Raw genomic sequence first — 21,814 nt, 5'->3', positions numbered from 1 at the left:
TCCTCGCTCTGTGAGGTGGAGGGCAGAGACAGGGGGCAGGAGGCTGGACTCCCCTCACAGCTCAGCCCCGCTGTAAGGGGTGAAGGCTGGGGGGCTCCTGACGGGTCACCACCTTCACCCGGGGGGGGTCTCTGAGGGGCAGCACCACAGCCAGGCCTGCCCATTGCCTCAGCGCCCCACCTCAACACCCACCACAGCCTGCCCAGGCCCGTGCCAGCCCTCCAGGCCAGGCTTTCGAGCTCAAAACTGCCTTTTTTGAGCAATTCTTTGGAAATATGGTTTGGATTATGGTTCATAATCACAGGGTGCTGTGAGGTGAGCGGCTCTCTCTCCCCACCTGGGCCCGGGGGCCTCGTGGTGGCCGCTCCCACCCCGGGCATGGTTCAATCCTTCCCCTGGGCACAGCCCTGCGGACAACAAGTGGTTAACACCCCCACCCCTCCACCTCACCCTAATCCAGGCCCGGTCCCTTTAAGGCCTTCCCCACCTTCCTCTCGGCGGACTTCCGGGTGGCGTGACGTCACGGGGACGTCACCGCGCAGAAGCGGAGCCGGGAGGGTAGCGCTCGCGGGGCGGTGGTAGGCGCCGGTGGAGGGGGGGCAGGAAGGTACCACCCACCGTGGGGAGGGGGGGGGAACGGCCTCCCCCGAGGGGCGGGGTTTCCCCCGAGGGGCGGGCAATGGCGCCGCGGAAACCCGAAGCGGCCCCGGCCCGCAGAGGGGTACCGGTGGCTTGACAGGACCCCCGCGGGCTTGAGGGGCTCGGCGGGGCGGCTGCCCCCTTCTAGCTCGACGCCTCGCTGCCGGCAGAGATGGACCAGCGCCTCGCCGAGCTGGTGGAGGAGCTCACCACCTCGGGGGAGCCGCGGCTGGAGCCCGACAGGATGAAGGAGCTGAAGAAAATCTGCAAGTACGGCCGGACGGGAGCGACGGGAACGGGGACGGGGGCGCCCGGGACGGGGTGGGAACCGGGACTCATTCCCCCTCGCCCCCTGCCCCGAAAGTGACGCTTCTCCCCGGGGCCGGCCTCGGAGGCTGCCCCTGCGGGCCTTCCTGGGGCTTGCTGTCTGAGCTGGGTGCAGCTGGCAGGAGCTCCTGGTTTACAATAAATGTTTAAAAAGTTGTGGGGTTTATGTGCTAAATCTCTTTTTTAAGTAACTCCCCCTCATGTTTTGTTTTGTTTTTTTTTTTTTCCCCCTTTTTTCCGTTCTTAGGTCTTCAGAGGAGCATATCAGCCATGCCTATCACCTGCTGATGACACGGCTTAATGAGGAGCATGCCGAGATGCGCTTCTCGGCTTTCCAGATCGTGCAGGAGTTGTTCACCCGATCCCATCAATTCCGGACGCTAGTTATTGCCAATTTCCAAGAGTTCTTGGAGCTGACGGTGGGGATAGACCATGAGCAGCCTCTTCCCCCACCCAGGGAGGTGGCGCAGAAGCTGAGGAAAGCAGCCATCAAGTCAGTGCAAGACTGGCATGAGAAATACGGAGAGGCCTACAAGAAGCTTTCTCTGGGATACCACTTCTTAAAGCAGAATAAGAAGGTACTCTGCATTTTTACTTCTGTGTGTGTTTATAGGTGATGATCTCTGGGAGACGTTTAAAGCAAGGAAGCCAATAAATATAAAAGGAAAACTGTTGGAAATGACGTCTTTAGGTGACATCCTGTTGACCATGGTCTTTGAAAGACAAGTTCCAAACTTCTTGTTTGTTTTGTAGTATTGTGAAGTTTTCAAAACTCCAGGCTTGTATTGAGAACTGGACTCAACTAGCCTTTTCTCAGGGTGCAAAAAGTATTGCTCACCAATAGGTTTTCACCCACTAATTTGTACCTGAAGCCCTAAAGTCTAGTGTTTGTAGAAAGAAAACAACAGTTGCATCTTAAACTGAGGATAATTGGCTATTAAGTCTTTCCATGCCAGTTTAAAGTAGCTTGACTTTTGTACTGAGCTCTCCAGTTCTAGCTTCCTTTCATTGTACAACAGAGAAGGTAAGTGTAGGTGCTAGCTGCCTTCAGCTGTAGTGTTAGTGTGTCATACAAGAAGTTTTATTAAAGAGAAATTTCTTGTATGTGCACACTTGCATACAAGAGAAATTTCTTGTATGAAGCACTTCTAGGCTTCAAGTTACGATGTTTTGAACATTCTTCTCCTTTAGTACGTCTTTGGAGGTGCAAACAATGAAATTGAGAGCACTGCCCTAGCATTCATGCTATTTATGATGCTCGTATCAGGCTTTCAATAAACATGTTAATTTCCTTTCCCTTCAGAAAGGCAGATGTTCATTGTTTCTGACAGTAGATCAAAAATGTTTGTGATACATGATGTATTGTTGTTGTTTTGGTTCCATACTAAGCTAACAGTGTACTCCACTTGTGTATTTATTGTATTGTGTTTGTTTTCTATCCAACTTTTGGCATCTCCTCACAAAAGGTGATTGTCTTTGAATCTTCCCTTGTTGTCTTGTTTAATAAATAAAAGAAAACCACCCCTAAATGAAAGTGACAAGGAAAATTACAAGACTGAGATGAGAGAGCTTTAACACATAATACAGTTTTACCAAATTGAAAATGGAAGTATACAAAAAGTCTGCTGAGGTTTGGCATGTCTCTCTGTGCTCCTGTGGTTTAGGGCTGCTCCCCATGTACAAAAAGTGATTGATCACCCAGACATATATTTGGGATACCAAGCTACCCAGCGAGGTTGCTGTACTATTTTCTTGAGCAGCTGAGTTTGAGTACTTCTAGAAACATTTGTACTAATAGAAACGATCTGATGTCGTTTGGTAACTCTTGTACTTAAAGAGTTGAGATAGGCCAGCTGACCTAACTGGCCTTTTGCCAATTTAATACTTTAAGGGTGAAGAAACAACCAAAAAATTTGAGGAGACATTTGTACTTTCTAGTAGTAAAGTACATCTGCTGTTCTGTATTACAGGTTTGGCACAATAGTATAGGGCAACTTGAGAGGAGTGTTAGCTGTGTGTGTGGTTTGTGGTTGTTGGGCTGTTTTTTTTATCATCACCAAAATCACCTTATAAACAGTTGTTCAGAAGATGACAGCTGCTTCACTTTTAGGGTGTAAACCTGGAGAGCTACCCACTGTTTTAATGTTAGTAGGTCCATATTGGTAGGTACCAAGTATGTGCCTATATAATTGTTTAACTTCAAGAACAAATAATATTTCAGTATATCTGAAAATAATTGTTTTCAAACTCCTGCCTCGAAGTTTAAAAAAAGAAGGTGGGAAGGGGGGAAGATTTCAAATATTTCCAAATGTTTGCATGTTTAAGGAGCTGAGTCATATTATAGCATCTTCGCATTTGAGGAATGCATGGGTAGAATTTCAGAGTGAACAGAAATTACAAAGTGACCAGGATTTTGAGCAGCTCACTATAGAGTATTTTACTGCTGTATTTCAATATTGTTGCAGTAGTTGTCTAGGCCCATTACTTACACCCTTTACATCAAGAACTATTGTTTGCACCTCATCACATCCAATTCCAAAATTACAGACCAATGCTGAAAGGCCTCATACAGCCTGTGCCGATACAGAGGCAGAACAACAGCTCAGGTCTCAGTCCATGTCACCTAAATGAGGTGGGATAGGTTCTGACCGAGTTTGTGAGTTAGTGGTGACCTCAGATAGCAAGCAAGTCCATGGCCTGAGTTAGTCTGACCTTGGGAGGCTGCGGTACGAGGCCAGTGTGCCTTATTCTGGGCAACTCAAAGCTTTGTGCATGCTGTAGACTTGGTTGGTGATAGATACCTTGTGTGTGAAGTGCACTGTTATCAATGGCCACCCATGATGATTTGGCAGATATTGTAAGAGGAGCATTTGGACAAGGGCCAAAGCATGAAACAATGCAGCAGAGTGGCACGTGGCTGGTCCTTTTGGGACAGAGAAGGGGAAAGAATGGGCAAATGACTCTACTGTAGGTATTCTTGTATGCAGCAGCAGCTGTGATTTAGGAAGCTCTTAGCTGTTTCTTCTTTTCTTTGCAAGTCCAATCGGACTCTCTAGAAACAGTAGCTGTAGTTCCTAGATTCTGTACCTTTGTTTGGGTTTTGTGGGCAATGTTGCTCTTTGGGAGGATCTGTTTCGCCTGCTTCTGTGTGGAGAGCTGTGTGAACTTGGTAAAAAAGTCAGATCCTGAAAATCAAAAAAGCTCACCCTGATGATCCAAGTGCTGCTATAGGTTGTGAAACTCATTTCCCTTCCTTCTGTCCCCCCATTTCTCAATAAAAAAAAATAGATTGGTAATTGTATCTTTCTTCCTAAACTGATGGAGGCTCTCCAGGCCAGTTTATATGAGAGCTGAAGTATCCTTTTGCTCCTAAAGGCTTTTATATAAAAACAATTTGGTTTAAAGTGTTTGCATAAATAATACTTGTAAAAACCTTAAGGCTTAGTGGACACTGTAGGGATTATTCAGTGGTAGGAACATTTACTTTAGCATGTGGTTAAACCCAAGTTCAAGCATTTGTTTAACTTCCATGGTGTTTAACGGAGTTACCTACTTGCTTAATGCCAAACAAATATTCAAATGCTTCAGTGAGTTTGAGATGAGACACCAACAAAATTCTTGATTGTGCAAAAATAAGCTTCAGTTATTCCTACAACTTCAGTTGTCGGATGTACTTGGTTTTCTTGACCCATGGCTGTTAAGTCCATGTACATGTTACAGGAGAGATAGTCTGGGACTAGCTAGAAAGTGAAACTTACTTGTCCTGTGTAGAGTGATCTCAGTGTTGTCTGGACTTGTTCCTCCTAAGTGAGTTTCAGCTTCATTGGTTTACTCTTCTGTGGCTCCAGAACGGTGGTGTAGGATGTCAGTATCTGGGAACCATTACTGTATGTTGACAAACTTGATCATCTAGCAGTGGCAATAACGACAAACGTTCAGTGGGTGCTTGTAATATAGACATAGCACCACAGGGTCTGCAGACTTTATTAGCAGCAATAGGACTTGCTCAGCACTCAAGGTGATCTGTATTGAAGGTAATGAAAGTTTTGTGGTAGCAATCAAAAGGAAATACTGTGTTCTCCTTTTTCGAAGAGGTTTCCTTGTGCAATAACATAGTCAACACTCCTTTCCTTAAAATAGAAGTGAAAAATCTTTACATTTTCAAGCCCTTCTAAGAACAAACTAAAAAAAAACCCGTTGCAAATATTTTAAGACACAACATTTTGAATCACTCAGATCTATTTTTATATTTTACTCATAAACAAGTTAAGTGAGACTGAATGATACCCTTTCCCTCAAACCCAAATCCAACAAATGTAATTGTAAAATCCAAAATTTGGTCCTTTTGATGAATTTTAATGTCTTCTCTTCTACTTCCCTTGCTTATGAAGTTCTTCAGTAAGTGATACGTATACTTGTGGTAATAGTGCTTTGAAATTTTGCTAAGTTTCCTGTATTAATAGTGGACCCAGTGTGACATTTTCATGTAATTTGAATACTTACCCTGTGTAGTCTCTTCCTGCCCATTCCCTCTAACTCTGTATCTCCGATGCTGTGACATAGATCTCCCAAAGCCTAGTTTATTCCTGCAATTTAGATGTGGAAATCTAAGCGTTCTGTTTTTTCTACCTTATGATTCCTTTCTGAAAGCCATTGATTCTCAGCAGCCCCTTATTAGTAGAAGTAAAAACTCCGTTTGGAATTACTGTAGTTATTGATTCTAGGAGGAGAAGAGATAAAAGTAAGTACTGCTGAGCTTTTGGCTGATCGCTGATGTTAGAGGATTTTTCACTACAGATAAGGATCTTAGGAAATGGATTTTCTATATATTTCTTACAAGGAATGTTACACCTTTTTCTTCTTTCCTCTTTAGGTGGATTTTCAAGATGTGCATGCCAGAACTGTGGCTGAAAGGAAGAGGGAAGAGGAGAAGCAAAAACGATTGGATAACATTTACAAAGAAAAAGCCAAAAGAGCTGAAAAAGAAATGGAAGGTGGGTTGCTTTGGTTCTTTTAGCGCTGGGGTTTTTTTGTTCGTATTTAAAGCAATCTTTTTTAAGGTTATCTAAAACAAATTCTTAGAGAATAACTATACAAGTAATAGCTGACCACAGAGGGCAGGAATAGTGCGTTTGACCCTCTATGTCTCTCACGTGAAGAATATCAGGGAAACAAGTGACAGTCCTGTGAGCTCAGGTAGCATGAAGAAATAGAGAAGAAAAAATAAAAGAAAAAGTTAACAAGTAAAGGTCTGGTCTGTAATTCAGTACAGTATGAATGCGTAACCTCAAGCAAGCATATCATGGGACTTTGTGGAGCTAGTGGCTTAATTTCTGTGACTAGAACGGACTTCTCAATATCTTGTGGACTGATGACCTTAATTATATTGTGTATACAGTCATCGTGTTCCAGAAATATGGACAGTGGTCTACACAGGAATCCTGGATGCAGTGTAGGATATCTATGAAAAGCATCGTATTACTGCTAAAAATGTGTCTGACTGGAGGGTGAATCTTTAAGTAATATGCACATAGCAAACGTATTTCTGTAATACAAAAGAAGAACAGAGATAGTAAGTATATTATGTTGCAGTTACAAAGGATTATTTAATTAAATTACTTTGGTGTATGCAAGGCATCCAGTTGTGTCTGAATTTATTCTGCATGCTGGAAACGTTTTCATGCACGAGGGTGGAATTTTAAAGAGAATTAACCTTCTTTAAGTCACTTTTATTGGTCCATCAACATCACTAAGAATATTCTCACTGAACCTTGTTCTCCTTCAAATTCTATGAGGTGTTTTGTTGTCTTTGCTCAGTGAAGTTTTAGAGAGGATAAAGAAAGGAGAAATACTGATTCTAAATTCCTTGCTCAGGAAATTCTGGATTTCCTGTTTAAGAAAAGTATTGTCATTTTTATAAGGACAATTTCTGCAGCAGAAAGAAATCTGTATAGCTAAATTATCACTGATTACTGGATAAATGAATTACCCTCTTGGCAGTCATATTTGTTTTGTAAGTCTGTGTCTGCTCTGTAGACAGTAGCATTTTACAGTATTTAACAATATTCTGAAACAACTTTGTCTTGATAGAAATGTCCCAAGAGATTGCCAACACAGTGACGGAGATGGAGAACTGTTTCCAGCTTCTGATGCCAGATCCTTTCAACTTCATTGTGAATGACATGGAACTGGAATCCAACAAACAAATGTCTGCTAATGAGAATAGACCTACATCCTCCTTGTCCTCCCGGACAGAAGTTAACCAGGCCTATTTTGGATGCATGGATGATGAACAGCCATGCTGCAGCAAGGACATTCTTTCTGTTCCTCAATGTGTTAAAACTGATAAAGACAAAGAGTTGGACGAAAAACAGGAGAAGCCTGAGCAAAACGAATTAGATGGAGACACGTGCTCTGAAGTTCATTCTGATGTCCCTGCTCTCAATGATGACGATTACCAGACGTTTGTTAGGAACCATGGACTTATTTCACATAAGTATACTCTAGACCTTGAAATCTCCACAGGTATTTGGAAAAAATTTTCACATATAACTGGAGGCAGCCTTGTCTAAAGTGCTTTTAGTTATGGTGTTTGGGTTTTTTCGATGGCTTAAATGCTGGGATTCCTGAACACTATTTTGATTGGGGGTTCCTGGATACCATTTTGATTTTGGAGTTCTTTTCTATTTCTGGTTCATCTAGTAATCATTCTTAGGTTTGGGTGTCCTTGTATGTGATTAAAATATTTTATTAATTACCCTCTAAGACTGAACTTTTGTATTAGGTGTTGTAACTACATTACAGCACTTCACAGTACCTATAATAAGATGAGTTTTCTGTGTTAAAAAAAATATCCGTGTACCATCTATAATTTTCTTTCCCATACGCTTTACTACTTTCTCTCGATAGCTGGGGCATAAACTGCTAATTTAAAAATCCTACAATTGAGTGTTTCTTAAACTTTTTTTTCCCTTGCTACTGACAACTTGCAAGAAGTAGTAAGTAGTTTTGCTAGGAATTCTTAAGGATTATGACTGTATCTTTTTTATATAATTTTACTAATGTGAGTTACCTCTAGAAAAAATAGGATGGTTTGTGTTTTGGTAATCTAAGTGAAATCTCTTACAAATACTGTCCTAATGAAATTTCATATGCAAACAGCCAGTAAGGCAAGTATCTACTTCTTTACTTGCAGACAACAGTATTGGAATGTATCTGTGGGGCTTATGAATGACTAACAGGTGAAAAGTACCATTTTTACTTGAAGAGTGGCATACTTCTTTGACAATCAAGTCCCTATTGCCACTGGGGCAGGGGTTATTTTATATTGAATATGCAGAAACTGGTACAATAAGACCCAGTTCATTTGGGCTTAGGACCAGATGTAGTGTAGATAGTAAGAGTGTGCTTGTCTGCAGTTTATTTGGCAATTCCTGAGTATTGTTGGCTTAACAACTCTTTCTGTTATCCCTAGACTGGAAGCTTTTCATTTTCTCCTCTGATTTTTTTGAATGTGTGGGTAATGGTAGAATAATTAACACTGAACAGAGAAACGTTCCAATATTTGTAACTTTCCCTGAAGTTATCAAATATTTTAGAAATGTTCATGTCTACTACTTCTGCTTATCTTCTTTAGCTCCTGTAGTGAAGATACTGTAAGCATCATGCGCTAACTCCTTTTTCCCCTGTTTTGAGCAGATATAAAAGTGCATGAGAATGAAGATAATACTGCCATAATAAATAATGTAATGGATGCTCACAAACTCCTCAAAAATAAGTTCTGGCCTTCTGTGCAGTCCTGGATTCAGGTGGGATAAAGAGACAATTTTTTTCATATTTTAATAAAAGGTGGAGAAGCAAGGATTGGGTTGCAGTAAATCTTGAGGGACCATGAGCCAAAAGGAAATTAAGGTTGAAGAAACATTGGTGCAGTGAGAAAAGATTTCTAGTTCAGTAGGGGTGGATGAAAGGAGACAACAGGAGCTACATAACTTATTTGATGGCTACCTGCAGTCAAACATCTTTTTTTTTTTTTTTAATGATGTAGTAAAATGTGATTTCTTCACAAAGCGTTAAAGCAAAACACAGCTTGTTTTTGTCAGACATGTCTATATCAGAAAAACAGTATGTCCTTTCTGTCAATTGATGTTACTGCTCAGGAGGCTTGTGCATGGAACTTGGCCTGTAGAAGGACACTCAGGAGATGTTTATATCAGCTGTTCATTCTTTCTTTTGCTCTGTCAATTGATGTTACTGCTCAGGAGGCTCGTGCATGGAATTTGGCCTATAGAAGGACACTCTCAGGAGATATTTACATCAGCTATTCGTTCTTTCTTTTGTTGTTAGCTTTTATATTCTAGACAGGAAAAGAAGTAGCCTTACTAATTGTTACTTGTAAAATTACTGAATTTGTGACGATATTGTTTCATAAATTATGAGGGAAAACCAAAAATGTTTTTTGGCTCAGATGTCTAGAAAAAGGAATAAGAATTGATTTCTTGCTTTGCAGTTATTTACCAGAGCAGGAATAAATGATGATCGGCTAAGATGTGCCATTGGTCTTAAGAATAAATTGGAGACTGCTATGAAGAAATACAAGGAAATGAACATTTCCTTTAAAGCGAGGAAAAGAAAAGTGGTGAGTTTCTTAATATTCTATTTTTCTAGAGGGGACTATTAGTAATGCTTAGTTTTTATGCAAAAAATGCACATAAGCCTTAATCTGGGAAACTTTTCAACGTGAGTTTTATTGAGAAGTACACTAATTCAGCTGGTTGTAGCTTCACTCAAGGAAGTTGCACTAAACACCTGTGTATGCCATGGGCATACAAACTCTGAGGCTTTCTCTATCCTAAACTGTTGTTTAGGACAGAATCATAAAATGGTTAGAGTTGGAAGGGTAGAGAAGTAGCAAGCTTCAGTTATTCCTACAACTTCAGTTGTCGGATGTACTTGGTTTTCTTGACCCATGGCTGTTAAGTCCATGTACATGTTACAGGAGAGATAGTCTGGGACTAGCTAGAAAGTGAAACTTACTTGTCCTGTGTAGAGTGATCTCAGTGTTGTCTGGACTTGTTCCTCCTAAGTGAGTTTCAGCTTCATTGGTTTACTCTTCTGTGGCTCCAGAACGGTGGTGTAGGATGTCAGTATCTGGGAACCATTACTGTATGTTGACAAACTTGATCATCTAGCAGTGGCAATAACGACAAACGTTCAGTGGGTGCTTGTAATATAGACATAGCACCACAGGGTCTGCAGACTTTATTAGCAGCAATAGGACTTGCTCAGCACTCAAGGTGATCTGTATTGAAGGTAATGAAAGTTTTGTGGTAGCAATCAAAAGGAAATACTGTGTTCTCCTTTTTCGAAGAGGTTTCCTTGTGCAATAACATAGTCAACACTCCTTTCCTTAAAATAGAAGTGAAAAATCTTTACATTTTCAAGCCCTTCTAAGAACAAACTAAAAAAAAACCCGTTGCAAATATTTTAAGACACAACATTTTGAATCACTCAGATCTATTTTTATATTTTACTCATAAACAAGTTAAGTGAGACTGAATGATACCCTTTCCCTCAAACCCAAATCCAACAAATGTAATTGTAAAATCCAAAATTTGGTCCTTTTGATGAATTTTAATGTCTTCTCTTCTACTTCCCTTGCTTATGAAGTTCTTCAGTAAGTGATACGTATACTTGTGGTAATAGTGCTTTGAAATTTTGCTAAGTTTCCTGTATTAATAGTGGACCCAGTGTGACATTTTCATGTAATTTGAATACTTACCCTGTGTAGTCTCTTCCTGCCCATTCCCTCTAACTCTGTATCTCCGATGCTGTGACATAGATCTCCCAAAGCCTAGTTTATTCCTGCAATTTAGATGTGGAAATCTAAGCGTTCTGTTTTTTCTACCTTATGATTCCTTTCTGAAAGCCATTGATTCTCAGCAGCCCCTTATTAGTAGAAGTAAAAACTCCGTTTGGAATTACTGTAGTTATTGATTCTAGGAGGAGAAGAGATAAAAGTAAGTACTGCTGAGCTTTTGGCTGATCGCTGATGTTAGAGGATTTTTCACTACAGATAAGGATCTTAGGAAATGGATTTTCTATATATTTCTTACAAGGAATGTTACACCTTTTTCTTCTTTCCTCTTTAGGTGGATTTTCAAGATGTGCATGCCAGAACTGTGGCTGAAAGGAAGAGGGAAGAGGAGAAGCAAAAACGATTGGATAACATTTACAAAGAAAAAGCCAAAAGAGCTGAAAAAGAAATGGAAGGTGGGTTGCTTTGGTTCTTTTAGCGCTGGGGTTTTTTTGTTCGTATTTAAAGCAATCTTTTTTAAGGTTATCTAAAACAAATTCTTAGAGAATAACTATACAAGTAATAGCTGACCACAGAGGGCAGGAATAGTGCGTTTGACCCTCTATGTCTCTCACCTGAAGAATATCAGGGAAACAAGTGACAGTCCTGTGAGCTCAGGTAGCATGAAGAAATAGAGAAGAAAAAATAAAAGAAAAAGTTAACAAGTAAAGGTCTGGTCTGTAATTCAGTACAGTATGAATGCGTAACCTCAAGCAAGCATATCATGGGACTTTGTGGAGCTAGTGGCTTAATTTCTGTGACTAGAACGGACTTCTCAATATCTTGTGGACTGATGACCTTAATTATATTGTGTATACAGTCATCGTGTTCCAGAAATATGGACAGTGGTCTACACAGGAATCCTGGATGCAGTGTAGGATATCTATGAAAAGCATCGTATTACTGCTAAAAATGTGTCTGACTGGAGGGTGAATCTTTAAGTAATATGCACATAGCAAACGTATTTCTGTAATACAAAAGAAGAACAGAGATAGTAAGTATATTATGTTGCAGTTACAAAGGATTATTTAATTAAATTACTTTGGTGTATGCAAGGCATCCAGTTGTGTCTGAATTTATTCTGCATGCTGGAAACGTTTTCATGCACGAGGGTGGAATTTTAAAGAGAATTAACCTTCTTTAAGTCACTTTTATTGGTCCATCAACATCACTAAGAATATTCTCACTGAACCTTGTTCTCCTTCAAATTCTATGAGGTGTTTTGTTGTCTTTGCTCAGTGAAGTTTTAGAGAGGATAAAGAAAGGAGAAATACTGATTCTAAATTCCTTGCTCAGGAAATTCTGGATTTCCTGTTTAAGAAAAGTATTGTCATTTTTATAAGGACAATTTCTGCAGCAGAAAGAAATCTGTATAGCTAAATTATCACTGATTACTGGATAAATGAATTACCCTCTTGGCAGTCATATTTGTTTTGTAAGTCTGTGTCTGCTCTGTAGACAGTAGCATTTTACAGTATTTAACAATATTCTGAAACAACTTTGTCTTGATAGAAATGTCCCAAGAGATTGCCAACACAGTGACGGAGATGGAGAACTGTTTCCAGCTTCTGATGCCAGATCCTTTCAACTTCATTGTGAATGACATGGAACTGGAATCCAACAAACAAATGTCTGCTAATGAGAATAGACCTACATCCTCCTTGTCCTCCCGGACAGAAGTTAACCAGGCCTATTTTGGATGCATGGATGATGAACAGCCATGCTGCAGCAAGGACATTCTTTCTGTTCCTCAATGTGTTAAAACTGATAAAGACAAAGAGTTGGACGAAAAACAGGAGAAGCCTGAGCAAAACGAATTAGATGGAGACACGTGCTCTGAAGTTCATTCTGATGTCCCTGCTCTCAATGATGACGATTACCAGACGTTTGTTAGGAACCATGGACTTATTTCACATAAGTATACTCTAGACCTTGAAATCTCCACAGGTATTTGGAAAAAATTTTCACATATAACTGGAGGCAGCCTTGTCTAAAGTGCTTTTAGTTATGGTGTTTGGGTTTTTTCGATGGCTTAAATGCTGGGATTCCTGAACACTATTTTGATTGGGGGTTCCTGGATACCATTTTGATTTTGGAGTTCTTTTCTATTTCTGGTTCATCTAGTAATCATTCTTAGGTTTGGGTGTCCTTGTATGTGATTAAAATATTTTATTAATTACCCTCTAAGACTGAACTTTTGTATTAGGTGTTGTAACTACATTACAGCACTTCACAGTACCTATAATAAGATGAGTTTTCTGTGTTAAAAAAAATATCCGTGTACCATCTATAATTTTCTTTCCCATACGCTTTACTACTTTCTCTCGATAGCTGGGGCATAAACTGCTAATTTAAAAATCCTACAATTGAGTGTTTCTTAAACTTTTTTTTCCCTTGCTACTGACAACTTGCAAGAAGTAGTAAGTAGTTTTGCTAGGAATTCTTAAGGATTATGACTGTATCTTTTTTATATAATTTTACTAATGTGAGTTACCTCTAGAAAAAATAGGATGGTTTGTGTTTTGGTAATCTAAGTGAAATCTCTTACAAATACTGTCCTAATGGAATTTCATATGCAAACAGCCAGTAAGGCAAGTATCTACTTCTTTACTTGCAGACAACAGTATTGGAATGTATCTGTGGGGCTTATGAATGACTAACAGGTGAAAAGTACCATTTTTACTTGAAGAGTGGCATACTTCTTTGACAATCAAGTCCCTATTGCCACTGGGGCAGGGGTTATTTTATATTGAATATGCAGAAACTGGTACAATAAGACCCAGTTCATTTGGGCTTAGGACCAGATGTAGTGTAGATAGTAAGAGTGTGCTTGTCTGCAGTTTATTTGGCAATTCCTGAGTATTGTTGGCTTAACAACTCTTTCTGTTATCCCTAGACTGGAAGCTTTTCATTTTCTCCTCTGATTTTTTTGAATGTGTGGGTAATGGTAGAATAATTAACACTGAACAGAGAAACGTTCCAATATTTGTAACTTTCCCTGAAGTTATCAAATATTTTAGAAATGTTCATGTCTACTACTTCTGCTTATCTTCTTTAGCTCCTGTAGTGAAGATACTGTAAGCATCATGCGCTAACTCCTTTTTCCCCTGTTTTGAGCAGATATAAAAGTGCATGAGAATGAAGATAATACTGCCATAATAAATAATGTAATGGATGCTCACAAACTCCTCAAAAATAAGTTCTGGCCTTCTGTGCAGTCCTGGATTCAGGTGGGATAAAGAGACAATTTTTTTCATATTTTAATAAAAGGTGGAGAAGCAAGGATTGGGTTGCAGTAAATCTTGAGGGACCATGAGCCAAAAGGAAATTAAGGTTGAAGAAACATTGGTGCAGTGAGAAAAGATTTCTAGTTCAGTAGGGGTGGATGAAAGGAGACAACAGGAGCTACATAACTTATTTGATGGCTACCTGCAGTCAAACATCTTTTTTTTTTTTTTTAATGATGTAGTAAAATGTGATTTCTTCACAAAGCGTTAAAGCAAAACACAGCTTGTTTTTGTCAGACATGTCTATATCAGAAAAACAGTATGTCCTTTCTGTCAATTGATGTTACTGCTCAGGAGGCTCGTGCATGGAATTTGGCCTATAGAAGGACACTCTCAGGAGATATTTACATCAGCTATTCGTTCTTTCTTTTGTTGTTAGCTTTTATATTCTAGACAGGAAAAGAAGTGGCCTTACTAATTGTAACTTGTAAAATTACTGAACTTGTGATATTGTTTCATAAATTATGAGGGAAAACCAAAAATGTTTTTTGGCTCAGATGTCTAGAAAAAGGAATAAGAATTGATTTCTTGCTTTGCAGTTATTTACCAGAGCAGGAATAAATGATGATCGGCTAAGATGTGCCATCGGTCTCAAGAATAAATTGGAGACTGCTATGAAGAAATACAAGGAAATGAACATTTCCTTTAAAGCGAGGAAAAGAAAAGTGGTGAGTTTCTTAATATTCTATTTTTCTAGAGGGGACTATTAGTAATGCTTAGTTTTTATGCAAAAAATGCACATAAGCCTTAATCTGGGAAACTTTTCAACGTGAGTTTTATTGAAAAGTATGCTAATTCAGCTGGTTGTAGCTTCACTCAAGGAAGTTGCACTAAACACCTGTGTATGCCATGGGCATACAAACCGTATGAGGCTTTCTCTACCCTAAACTGTTGTTTAGGACAGAATCATAGAATGGTTAGAGTTGGAAGGATAGAGAAGTAGTCAAGTTCAGATTTTGTTTGCTCTTAGTTTCTTCATGTTTAACACCATGTCCTCAGCTTTTTTTTTTGGTGCATATTTCTCAGTAAACAATGTATTATCAGATTTTGTTTGCTCTTAGTTTCTTCATGTCCTCAGCTTTTTTTTTTTGGTGCATGTTTCTCAGTAAACACTGTATTACTCATTCTTTTACAACTTTACTCTTTACAAACTATGCTTGTGCCTCACAATTCAGGAAAGTAGTGTCTCTGCTTTGGAGCATTTACTCTTTCTAGAGAGCATATAATATGATTGATGTTTTCTTAAAAGAATTAGTTGTTACATAAAGCTTTAAAGTGTCAAAATACTTCGTAAAGATTAGTTACCTATGACAGTTTTTGTGAAATAGGTAGAACTTGTGAATAAATGGAGTCGGAAAGATCAAATACTTTTCTTGGATCCAAAAAGGAGTCTGTGGCTTGTTCATGTAGCTAAAAGCAGAGCTGCATAATAGTAATTTCTGTTGGCTTTAATCAAGTTAAATGACTGTATGGTTTGATATGAAAATAAATGGTTTGGTTCAGGGTCCAGAGAGGAGTCTGGTTTATGATTGGATTGTAAGAATTTGATCTGGACATTATCCCTTAGACTAAATTGTGATAGCCCCATTTAGCTGCGACTGAGTGTTGTAAACTTTGCTTTCGTCGTGCAAATGAAACTTACCAAGATTAATCTGGCTCATCATCTTAGTACCTACTGATGTACCACACCAGTCAAAAATGCCAACTCTGAATGAAAAGTACTGAAAGGCTGTCTTGTCAGAGGGTTTTTTCTGCAGTGAAATATGCGTGCTACCTGTATGCAACCAGCTATGAAGGAATCCAGACATCTGCTGTCATTCCTGCCATTTGCTTGACAGGACTTCATTTGCTGCACCTCTGCATGGAATATTGGTTGCTATATTTCTTGCAAGATATAAAGGACATTCAGGCCTTGATTTTCGTGTGTGTGTGTGTGCATGCATGTGTTTAAAGTCATATTGTTACCACTTCTGGAGATTGATCAATGCTCTCTATAGAAGGTTTGAAAGCTAATAAATGCCATCGTCAGAAGGGAAAAAAAAAAAAAAGAAGTAAAATACATAGCAGTGCTCACAGACAATGAAACAAATGAAACAGTGCAGGTTGAGGTATTACCTTAAACATTGAAAGCAATATATAATTATTCCTAAGGTTTTTCTTCAGTAAAAGATACCCAAATTTAGTTTTGGTGCTGGGTTACTTTAAATTTATAACCTGAACATAGAGAGCTTTGTACTGCAGAAGAAAACTGTATAAATTAACTTTTATTCGCATGTCAAACGACTTTGTTGAAACACAGTCAAATGGGAGTCTGATAGCGTAAAATATGCTGTTTATTTTGTTCTATGATTAGTAAACCCCCATCTGCCAAGTGTTTACATGTCAGCACATGAAATGCTACACACAGCTCCTCTTTAACTCAGCATTGCTGCTCGTGTTATATATTGTTGCTTCTGTCTGTACATCCTTGTGTCATTGGAGCTATAGTTCTTGAGATGCCAAACTTTTGCTATCTTCTCTATCTTTAGACCCAGGAGAAGCAGCGCTGACAGTCTGTCCTGTCCCCACAGAGCTCAGTGTGTTACGGGTGTTATTTGTTGGCACATGGAGGCAGTGAGTGCTCTGCCTGCTCGTGTCCAGGGATGAGCACACCTAGAAATGAAGGGGAGAATTTAATAAGCAGAAAGAGAGAGCGTAAATAAAGTCTGAGTGCCGAGAATCCCGTGTAAATTGCCTAGCCTGTAGTTGATCTGTGACATCTCTACGTTTGGATATGATAGCAGTTTTCCTTGCAGCTAGTGACTGCAATCTGAGGTAAATATATGGTTAGCTGGAGAATGTAAAGGTGAATTGTGTGTGTACTTGCTCATTTCAAGTGTAATTATGATCCTGCACCACAGGCAACCCTTACCTGTAGGGAGAAAGTAGTTTTATTTTATCAGCATATATAAAACAGAGTGATAGGAACTTGGAAACTTCAGCTTTCCTAGTCTTAGACTTTCTGTTTTTCTTTTGTGCTCATTCTCTGTGCTTCCATGGTCCCTAATTTCTCCGCTCTTCCCCTGTTCTGCTGTGACCAACGAGGGCGAGGAAAGGCTGTACCCACCCTCAAATTGAGATCAAGAAAGTTGATACAGGGCAAGTTTTAGTGAGAGATTGTATGGTGAAACTGGAAGAGACTTGTTACTCTGATCTCTACTATACCTCTCAATCCCACAGAGATTTAAATTGCCACTTAAAAGCAGGAAGGTCCTGGAGTCCCTTGCCATTGCCACATACTGTTAGTACTGTTGTTCAGCTGAGCAGTTGCACTTGCACACAGCTGAAATGGAAGTAAGGCGTGTTTAACTGGGGTAATTCTTGATGCTCTGGTTCAATATGAATATACCAGCAACGTAGCTGGATGTAAATTACATTGAGAGGAAGAAGTTGGTGGTTACCTGGCCTGTCTTCACAGAAGAGTCATTTGGTTGGTAGGTGAAGGTGTCTGCTTTTGGCAATCCTCACTATTACCTCCGTGCTTTCCATTGTTTCTCACTTCATTTTCCGGATCGTGGAGCACAAGTCTGAAAGGCAGCGTACTTAGGCAATTAGAGCATGTTAGAAAATTAGCACCAATTATTTTCTCTGGAGTTTTTCTGCCTTATCTTTACTGAAAAATATAAAAGCCTCACTTCTTTGCAAATTGCAGGGGACCTTTCTGTAGGTTTAGGAAACTTCTCTTATACAAAGTTACTTGAAGGAAAGCACAGAACTTGATATGGTGAAACACTTTTACCTAAAATGATTTATAGAGACCTGAGTTAAAACCACCTCTTTCCGTTCTCCCCTGTGATAGTGAAGAACTCAAACCATCAGAAAGCCTTAATTAAAAGGAGTGCCATCATTTTTATGTAACACTTAAACCCTGCCAACACCAGTAGGCTATGGCACCTTTCTGCGCTTGCCTCTCAGGAGCTGTGGGAGGAGAGGGAACAAAACAACAAAGGTTGTCCTTTGTCTGTCTACAAACAAATCCCTTGCAGCAAATTTTGTAAATCATTGCAGCTGCCCAGACCACGCATTCCTTCTTCCCATTGCTGTGCCCCCAGTAGATCAGAAGTCATCAGGACACTTTTTCCTGAGCTGCTATTTTTTTTCAAAGGTATGGGGGATGGACAAAAAATGACAGTCTTTCTGTGTTGCTCAAAGGCTAATAAGTTTTTGTGTGCTTACACAGGTTAAGTTCACTGTAGTTAAATGCTTGTTTGGGGTGTCATTTTCTGATAGGAAATGTATTTTGAGAGTATAAACAAGCATTTTGAAATCTATTTTTCTGTGAATCTGAGTTTTAGCTGAATCTAGGGGAAGAGGGCAGAAGCTGTAAAAGGGCTTTTATTTCACGGTACCTGGATGCTGGGACATATCCCCTTCTCTCTCGGAATGCCTGCTCAGGATAATTTCAGTGCCCAGTAGAGGGAGTGCACACTGCATGCTCCACATTTTTCTCTTCATCACCTTTATCCGAAGTCAGCCATCATCTCAGTCTGTGTGTCCAGGTAAACGTACTACAACAGCAATACTCCAGGGACACTTCCAATCCATTCTTGACTCTATTTGGATGAATTATTACAGACCTACAATTGTAATTATTGCCCAAGATTTGTGTTTAAATAGGAAGTCCTGTTTCCAGAGTTTTAATTCTCTTGTAGGAATAACTTACTTGTGGCTAAAGTGTTCCTTTCAAAATATTTTTTGCATGTTAGAAGTAGTTTCATTTGTTAATGTCTTCCTCCTTTTCTTAAAATACTAGATTTTAAATTTTTTTCGTGTTTAGTGTCTGATTTGCAGCTGATTAGGTGCAAACGATCTTGCAATTTTAAAAGTTGCGAGAGGGTAAGTGTGTACTGTATTTTAAATCATGTGCACCTTTCACGAACATCATTTCCATAAAGGATTATCCATTAGGATAATACTTGAAGTTCTCACATTGTTAATAGAAATGTAGCTATATTTTGTACACTGAGAGTATATTTATCTCTTATGTAATTACCTTTGGGAAGCTATAAAGGGTTTACTACTCAGGCTGGCTAAAACTTGGACAGATAACAGTAGGTAATATGATGTGAGAAACATCCTGCTCGTTTGTCTGTCAGCAGAGTGATCGTTTAACAGGCCTATTACATTTTGAATTTCTAATTTCAAGTTATATTAACAACCAGGGATATATAGTTTTTCATTAACTGTCTTCATTACTTTTTGTTTCACCTTTCCTTATCTTCTGTCAAATCTAAGCGTGCGCTTGGATCTTGATTTATTCGTGTACTTAATTTTATCCATGTGAAACATCTGGTTGAATTCAATAATGCCATTAATAATTAGATTTGGAGAAGGCTGCCCTTGTGTTGTCCAGAACCTGATCTGATCCCCAAACCTTAATGCAATACAAGTCAGATTTTTTTCTGAAAGAATAATGTCAGAAAATTGTTACATATTACATTGACAAATTAAATATTTGCTGACTGTAATTTAGTCTTAAAATATTTTAATACATAAACAGATTAAAATTTTAGTATGTAATAAATTAAGACAAGAGCTCTACCAATTACTTGGCTGCAAGACTATTGCTGATTTTTGTTTCTATATCTTCAACTACAGCTTGGCATTTTATCAATGCTAATGAGTTGTTTCTACCTAATCATTTTGTAGCTTTATAGTCAACTCTTTTATCAGTCCATCTTTTGGTCAGTGCCTGCTTTAAAAAAAGAAAAAAAAAGTCACACTTGAATTTTAGATCAAAAGCAAAGTCAGTATTATTTTTTCTTTCTGCTTCTTTCTGTAGCCATAGAGAATCCAGTCCAGCTGACTGCTTTCTGCAACAGCTTCTTTTAGTCATGTCCTCCTTTTTTTCCCGCTTTTCTTCTTTTAGAGAAGTTATTTCTTGGGGGTAAGTAATTGTCCTTAGTGATCCCTCACTGTGCCTGAACCCACATCTACTAAAACATACTCAGACCAAGGAGCAGAAGAGATGCCTTTGTAAAAGAAGTCTTTTCCTCAGGTGATGCTTTTAAACTGCGCACAAACAAAAACCCTAACTCTTAACAAAGTTGCCCTTTGAAAACCAGAAGCATTTCATGTTGACATTTGAATATAACTTGATGTTGATCATTAGTATGTTTTCTAAAACTTAAGAGAAATATATGAATATATGATAATTAAATCAGCTTTATACCTAAAGGTGTCCTTTATCAGATTGTATACACCATTAGCGTGTAATATGTTCAGAATAAGTAAAGTTTAATAAAGTTTGTACAGTCAAAGTAGTAGCCCAGGCAACATTGTAAATTATTTAGTTTGTCTAGCTAATATTTATCATAAAAGCTAGTATTTATCAAAAGTATTTATGAACCATAACTGTAAGAGTAAGCACAAAATACTAAATAAGTCATACAGTTGCTTATGCTTCCTCTTCCTTCCTCCCCCATTTTAACCGTCATATGATAATTATTTCTATCTATGAATCTTCTTTTTCATAATCACTTTTCAGCTAAAAGAGCTTTTCAGTTTTTTTAAGCCTTATCAGGATGTAAGACTGATACAAAACAAAGCATTGTAAAATTAACCCTCAAAACAGTACTCTTTTTGTTGAAGTGTCTGATCACCTAGTGTGATGGTTTGGGAGTATTTTTTTTTCTTTTCTAGAGCTGAATGTTGTTGTGGTGTATTTTATGCTTTGCCCTGGCTGTGCTGCCTGCCGCTGTTACAAAGTTATTAAAAATATCTTGTTATGCAGATCTAGCCATGAATTCTTAAAGTTGTCACTGTGACGACCTCTGATCCCTATCTGATTCGCAGGTCGCACAATGCAATTTGGAGCTCTTCTAATAGAGTGTAAAATAAAGTAGAATGTCTCTATCATCAAGTTAACCCTTATGTTAAGTATTTAAGTTTTTCAGGCCGAAGGGTCATCTCCCTTGATTCATCTATGAATACTGAGCAGTGTGTACTCTTTAGCTAGTAGATATAAATTTTTTCCTGCTTTTTATCTGTCCTGCCTTTCAAGGGGAAACAGTATATTGAAGTGAATTAAATACATTTGTGAGGTTCACAAAGGTACATTGCTAAATGTGTATTTATAAAAATGGAAAAGGAAGAAATTTTTCAGGCTTGGAACATATACTAATGCATTTAGTTTTAGTTAATGCAGTAATATTAAAGTAAATATATTCACCTCTAATGATATCTTTGTGCCTAAAATTCACAATCATGAATATATGTAAGGTTATGCGTGTCTTGCATAGGATATTTTGTTCACTTGTTGCCTGTACTAAACGGGTTTTTTAATTGGGTTTATTTAATTGACATGTATATTTATCTGTTAAAAATACAGCATCTGAAATATTTTTTTGACAAATGTGTTGTTCAGATTCATTCATAAATGAATCACTGAAACGAGCTGCAGTTTAGTGACTGATTTTACAGTATATGTGTGTGCAGACATATCATGAGACAGGGACATGTATAGATCAGTGCTGGATACAAAGTTTTAGTAGCATGAGTTTGATTGCGTGTAAGCGATAGGTGGTAATACATTAAATGCAGTAGGACTTTTTTGCACAAATGTGTGCAAATGGGAATCTTGTTATATCACATTTTTGATGAAAATCACATTTTCTAAAATTTCATAAAGAAAATGACTAGTAATAAGAATTCTCTTCCCCCCCCC

The 21,814-nt window shown here is 38.7% G+C and overlaps 1 protein-coding gene across 1 annotated transcript in view; it reads left to right on the top strand.

Annotated features, from left to right (window-relative positions):
- The first annotated feature begins 680 nt into the window (after positions 1-680).
- UVSSA (UV stimulated scaffold protein A) overlaps positions 681-21,814 on the top strand; it is a 60,106-nt gene continuing 38,972 nt past the window's right edge. Inside the window, exons 1-6 of the mRNA XM_014936078.1 lie at positions 681-909; positions 1,214-1,544; positions 5,840-5,960; positions 7,057-7,491; positions 8,665-8,774; positions 9,476-9,604. Coding sequence (XP_014791564.1) covers positions 812-909; positions 1,214-1,544; positions 5,840-5,960; positions 7,057-7,491; positions 8,665-8,774; positions 9,476-9,604 — 1,224 coding nt within the window. The 5' untranslated portion in view covers positions 681-811. The remainder of the gene's footprint in view (positions 910-1,213; positions 1,545-5,839; positions 5,961-7,056; positions 7,492-8,664; positions 8,775-9,475; positions 9,605-21,814) is intronic.

The sequence above is a fragment of the Calidris pugnax genome, unplaced genomic scaffold (assembly GCF_001431845.1).
Source record: "Calidris pugnax isolate Ruff unplaced genomic scaffold, ASM143184v1 scaffold14, whole genome shotgun sequence".
NCBI lineage: Eukaryota > Metazoa > Chordata > Aves > Charadriiformes > Scolopacidae > Calidris > Calidris pugnax.
The sequence above is the reverse complement of the archived record's forward strand: the minus strand, read 5'-3'. Positions and strand labels throughout refer to the sequence as shown.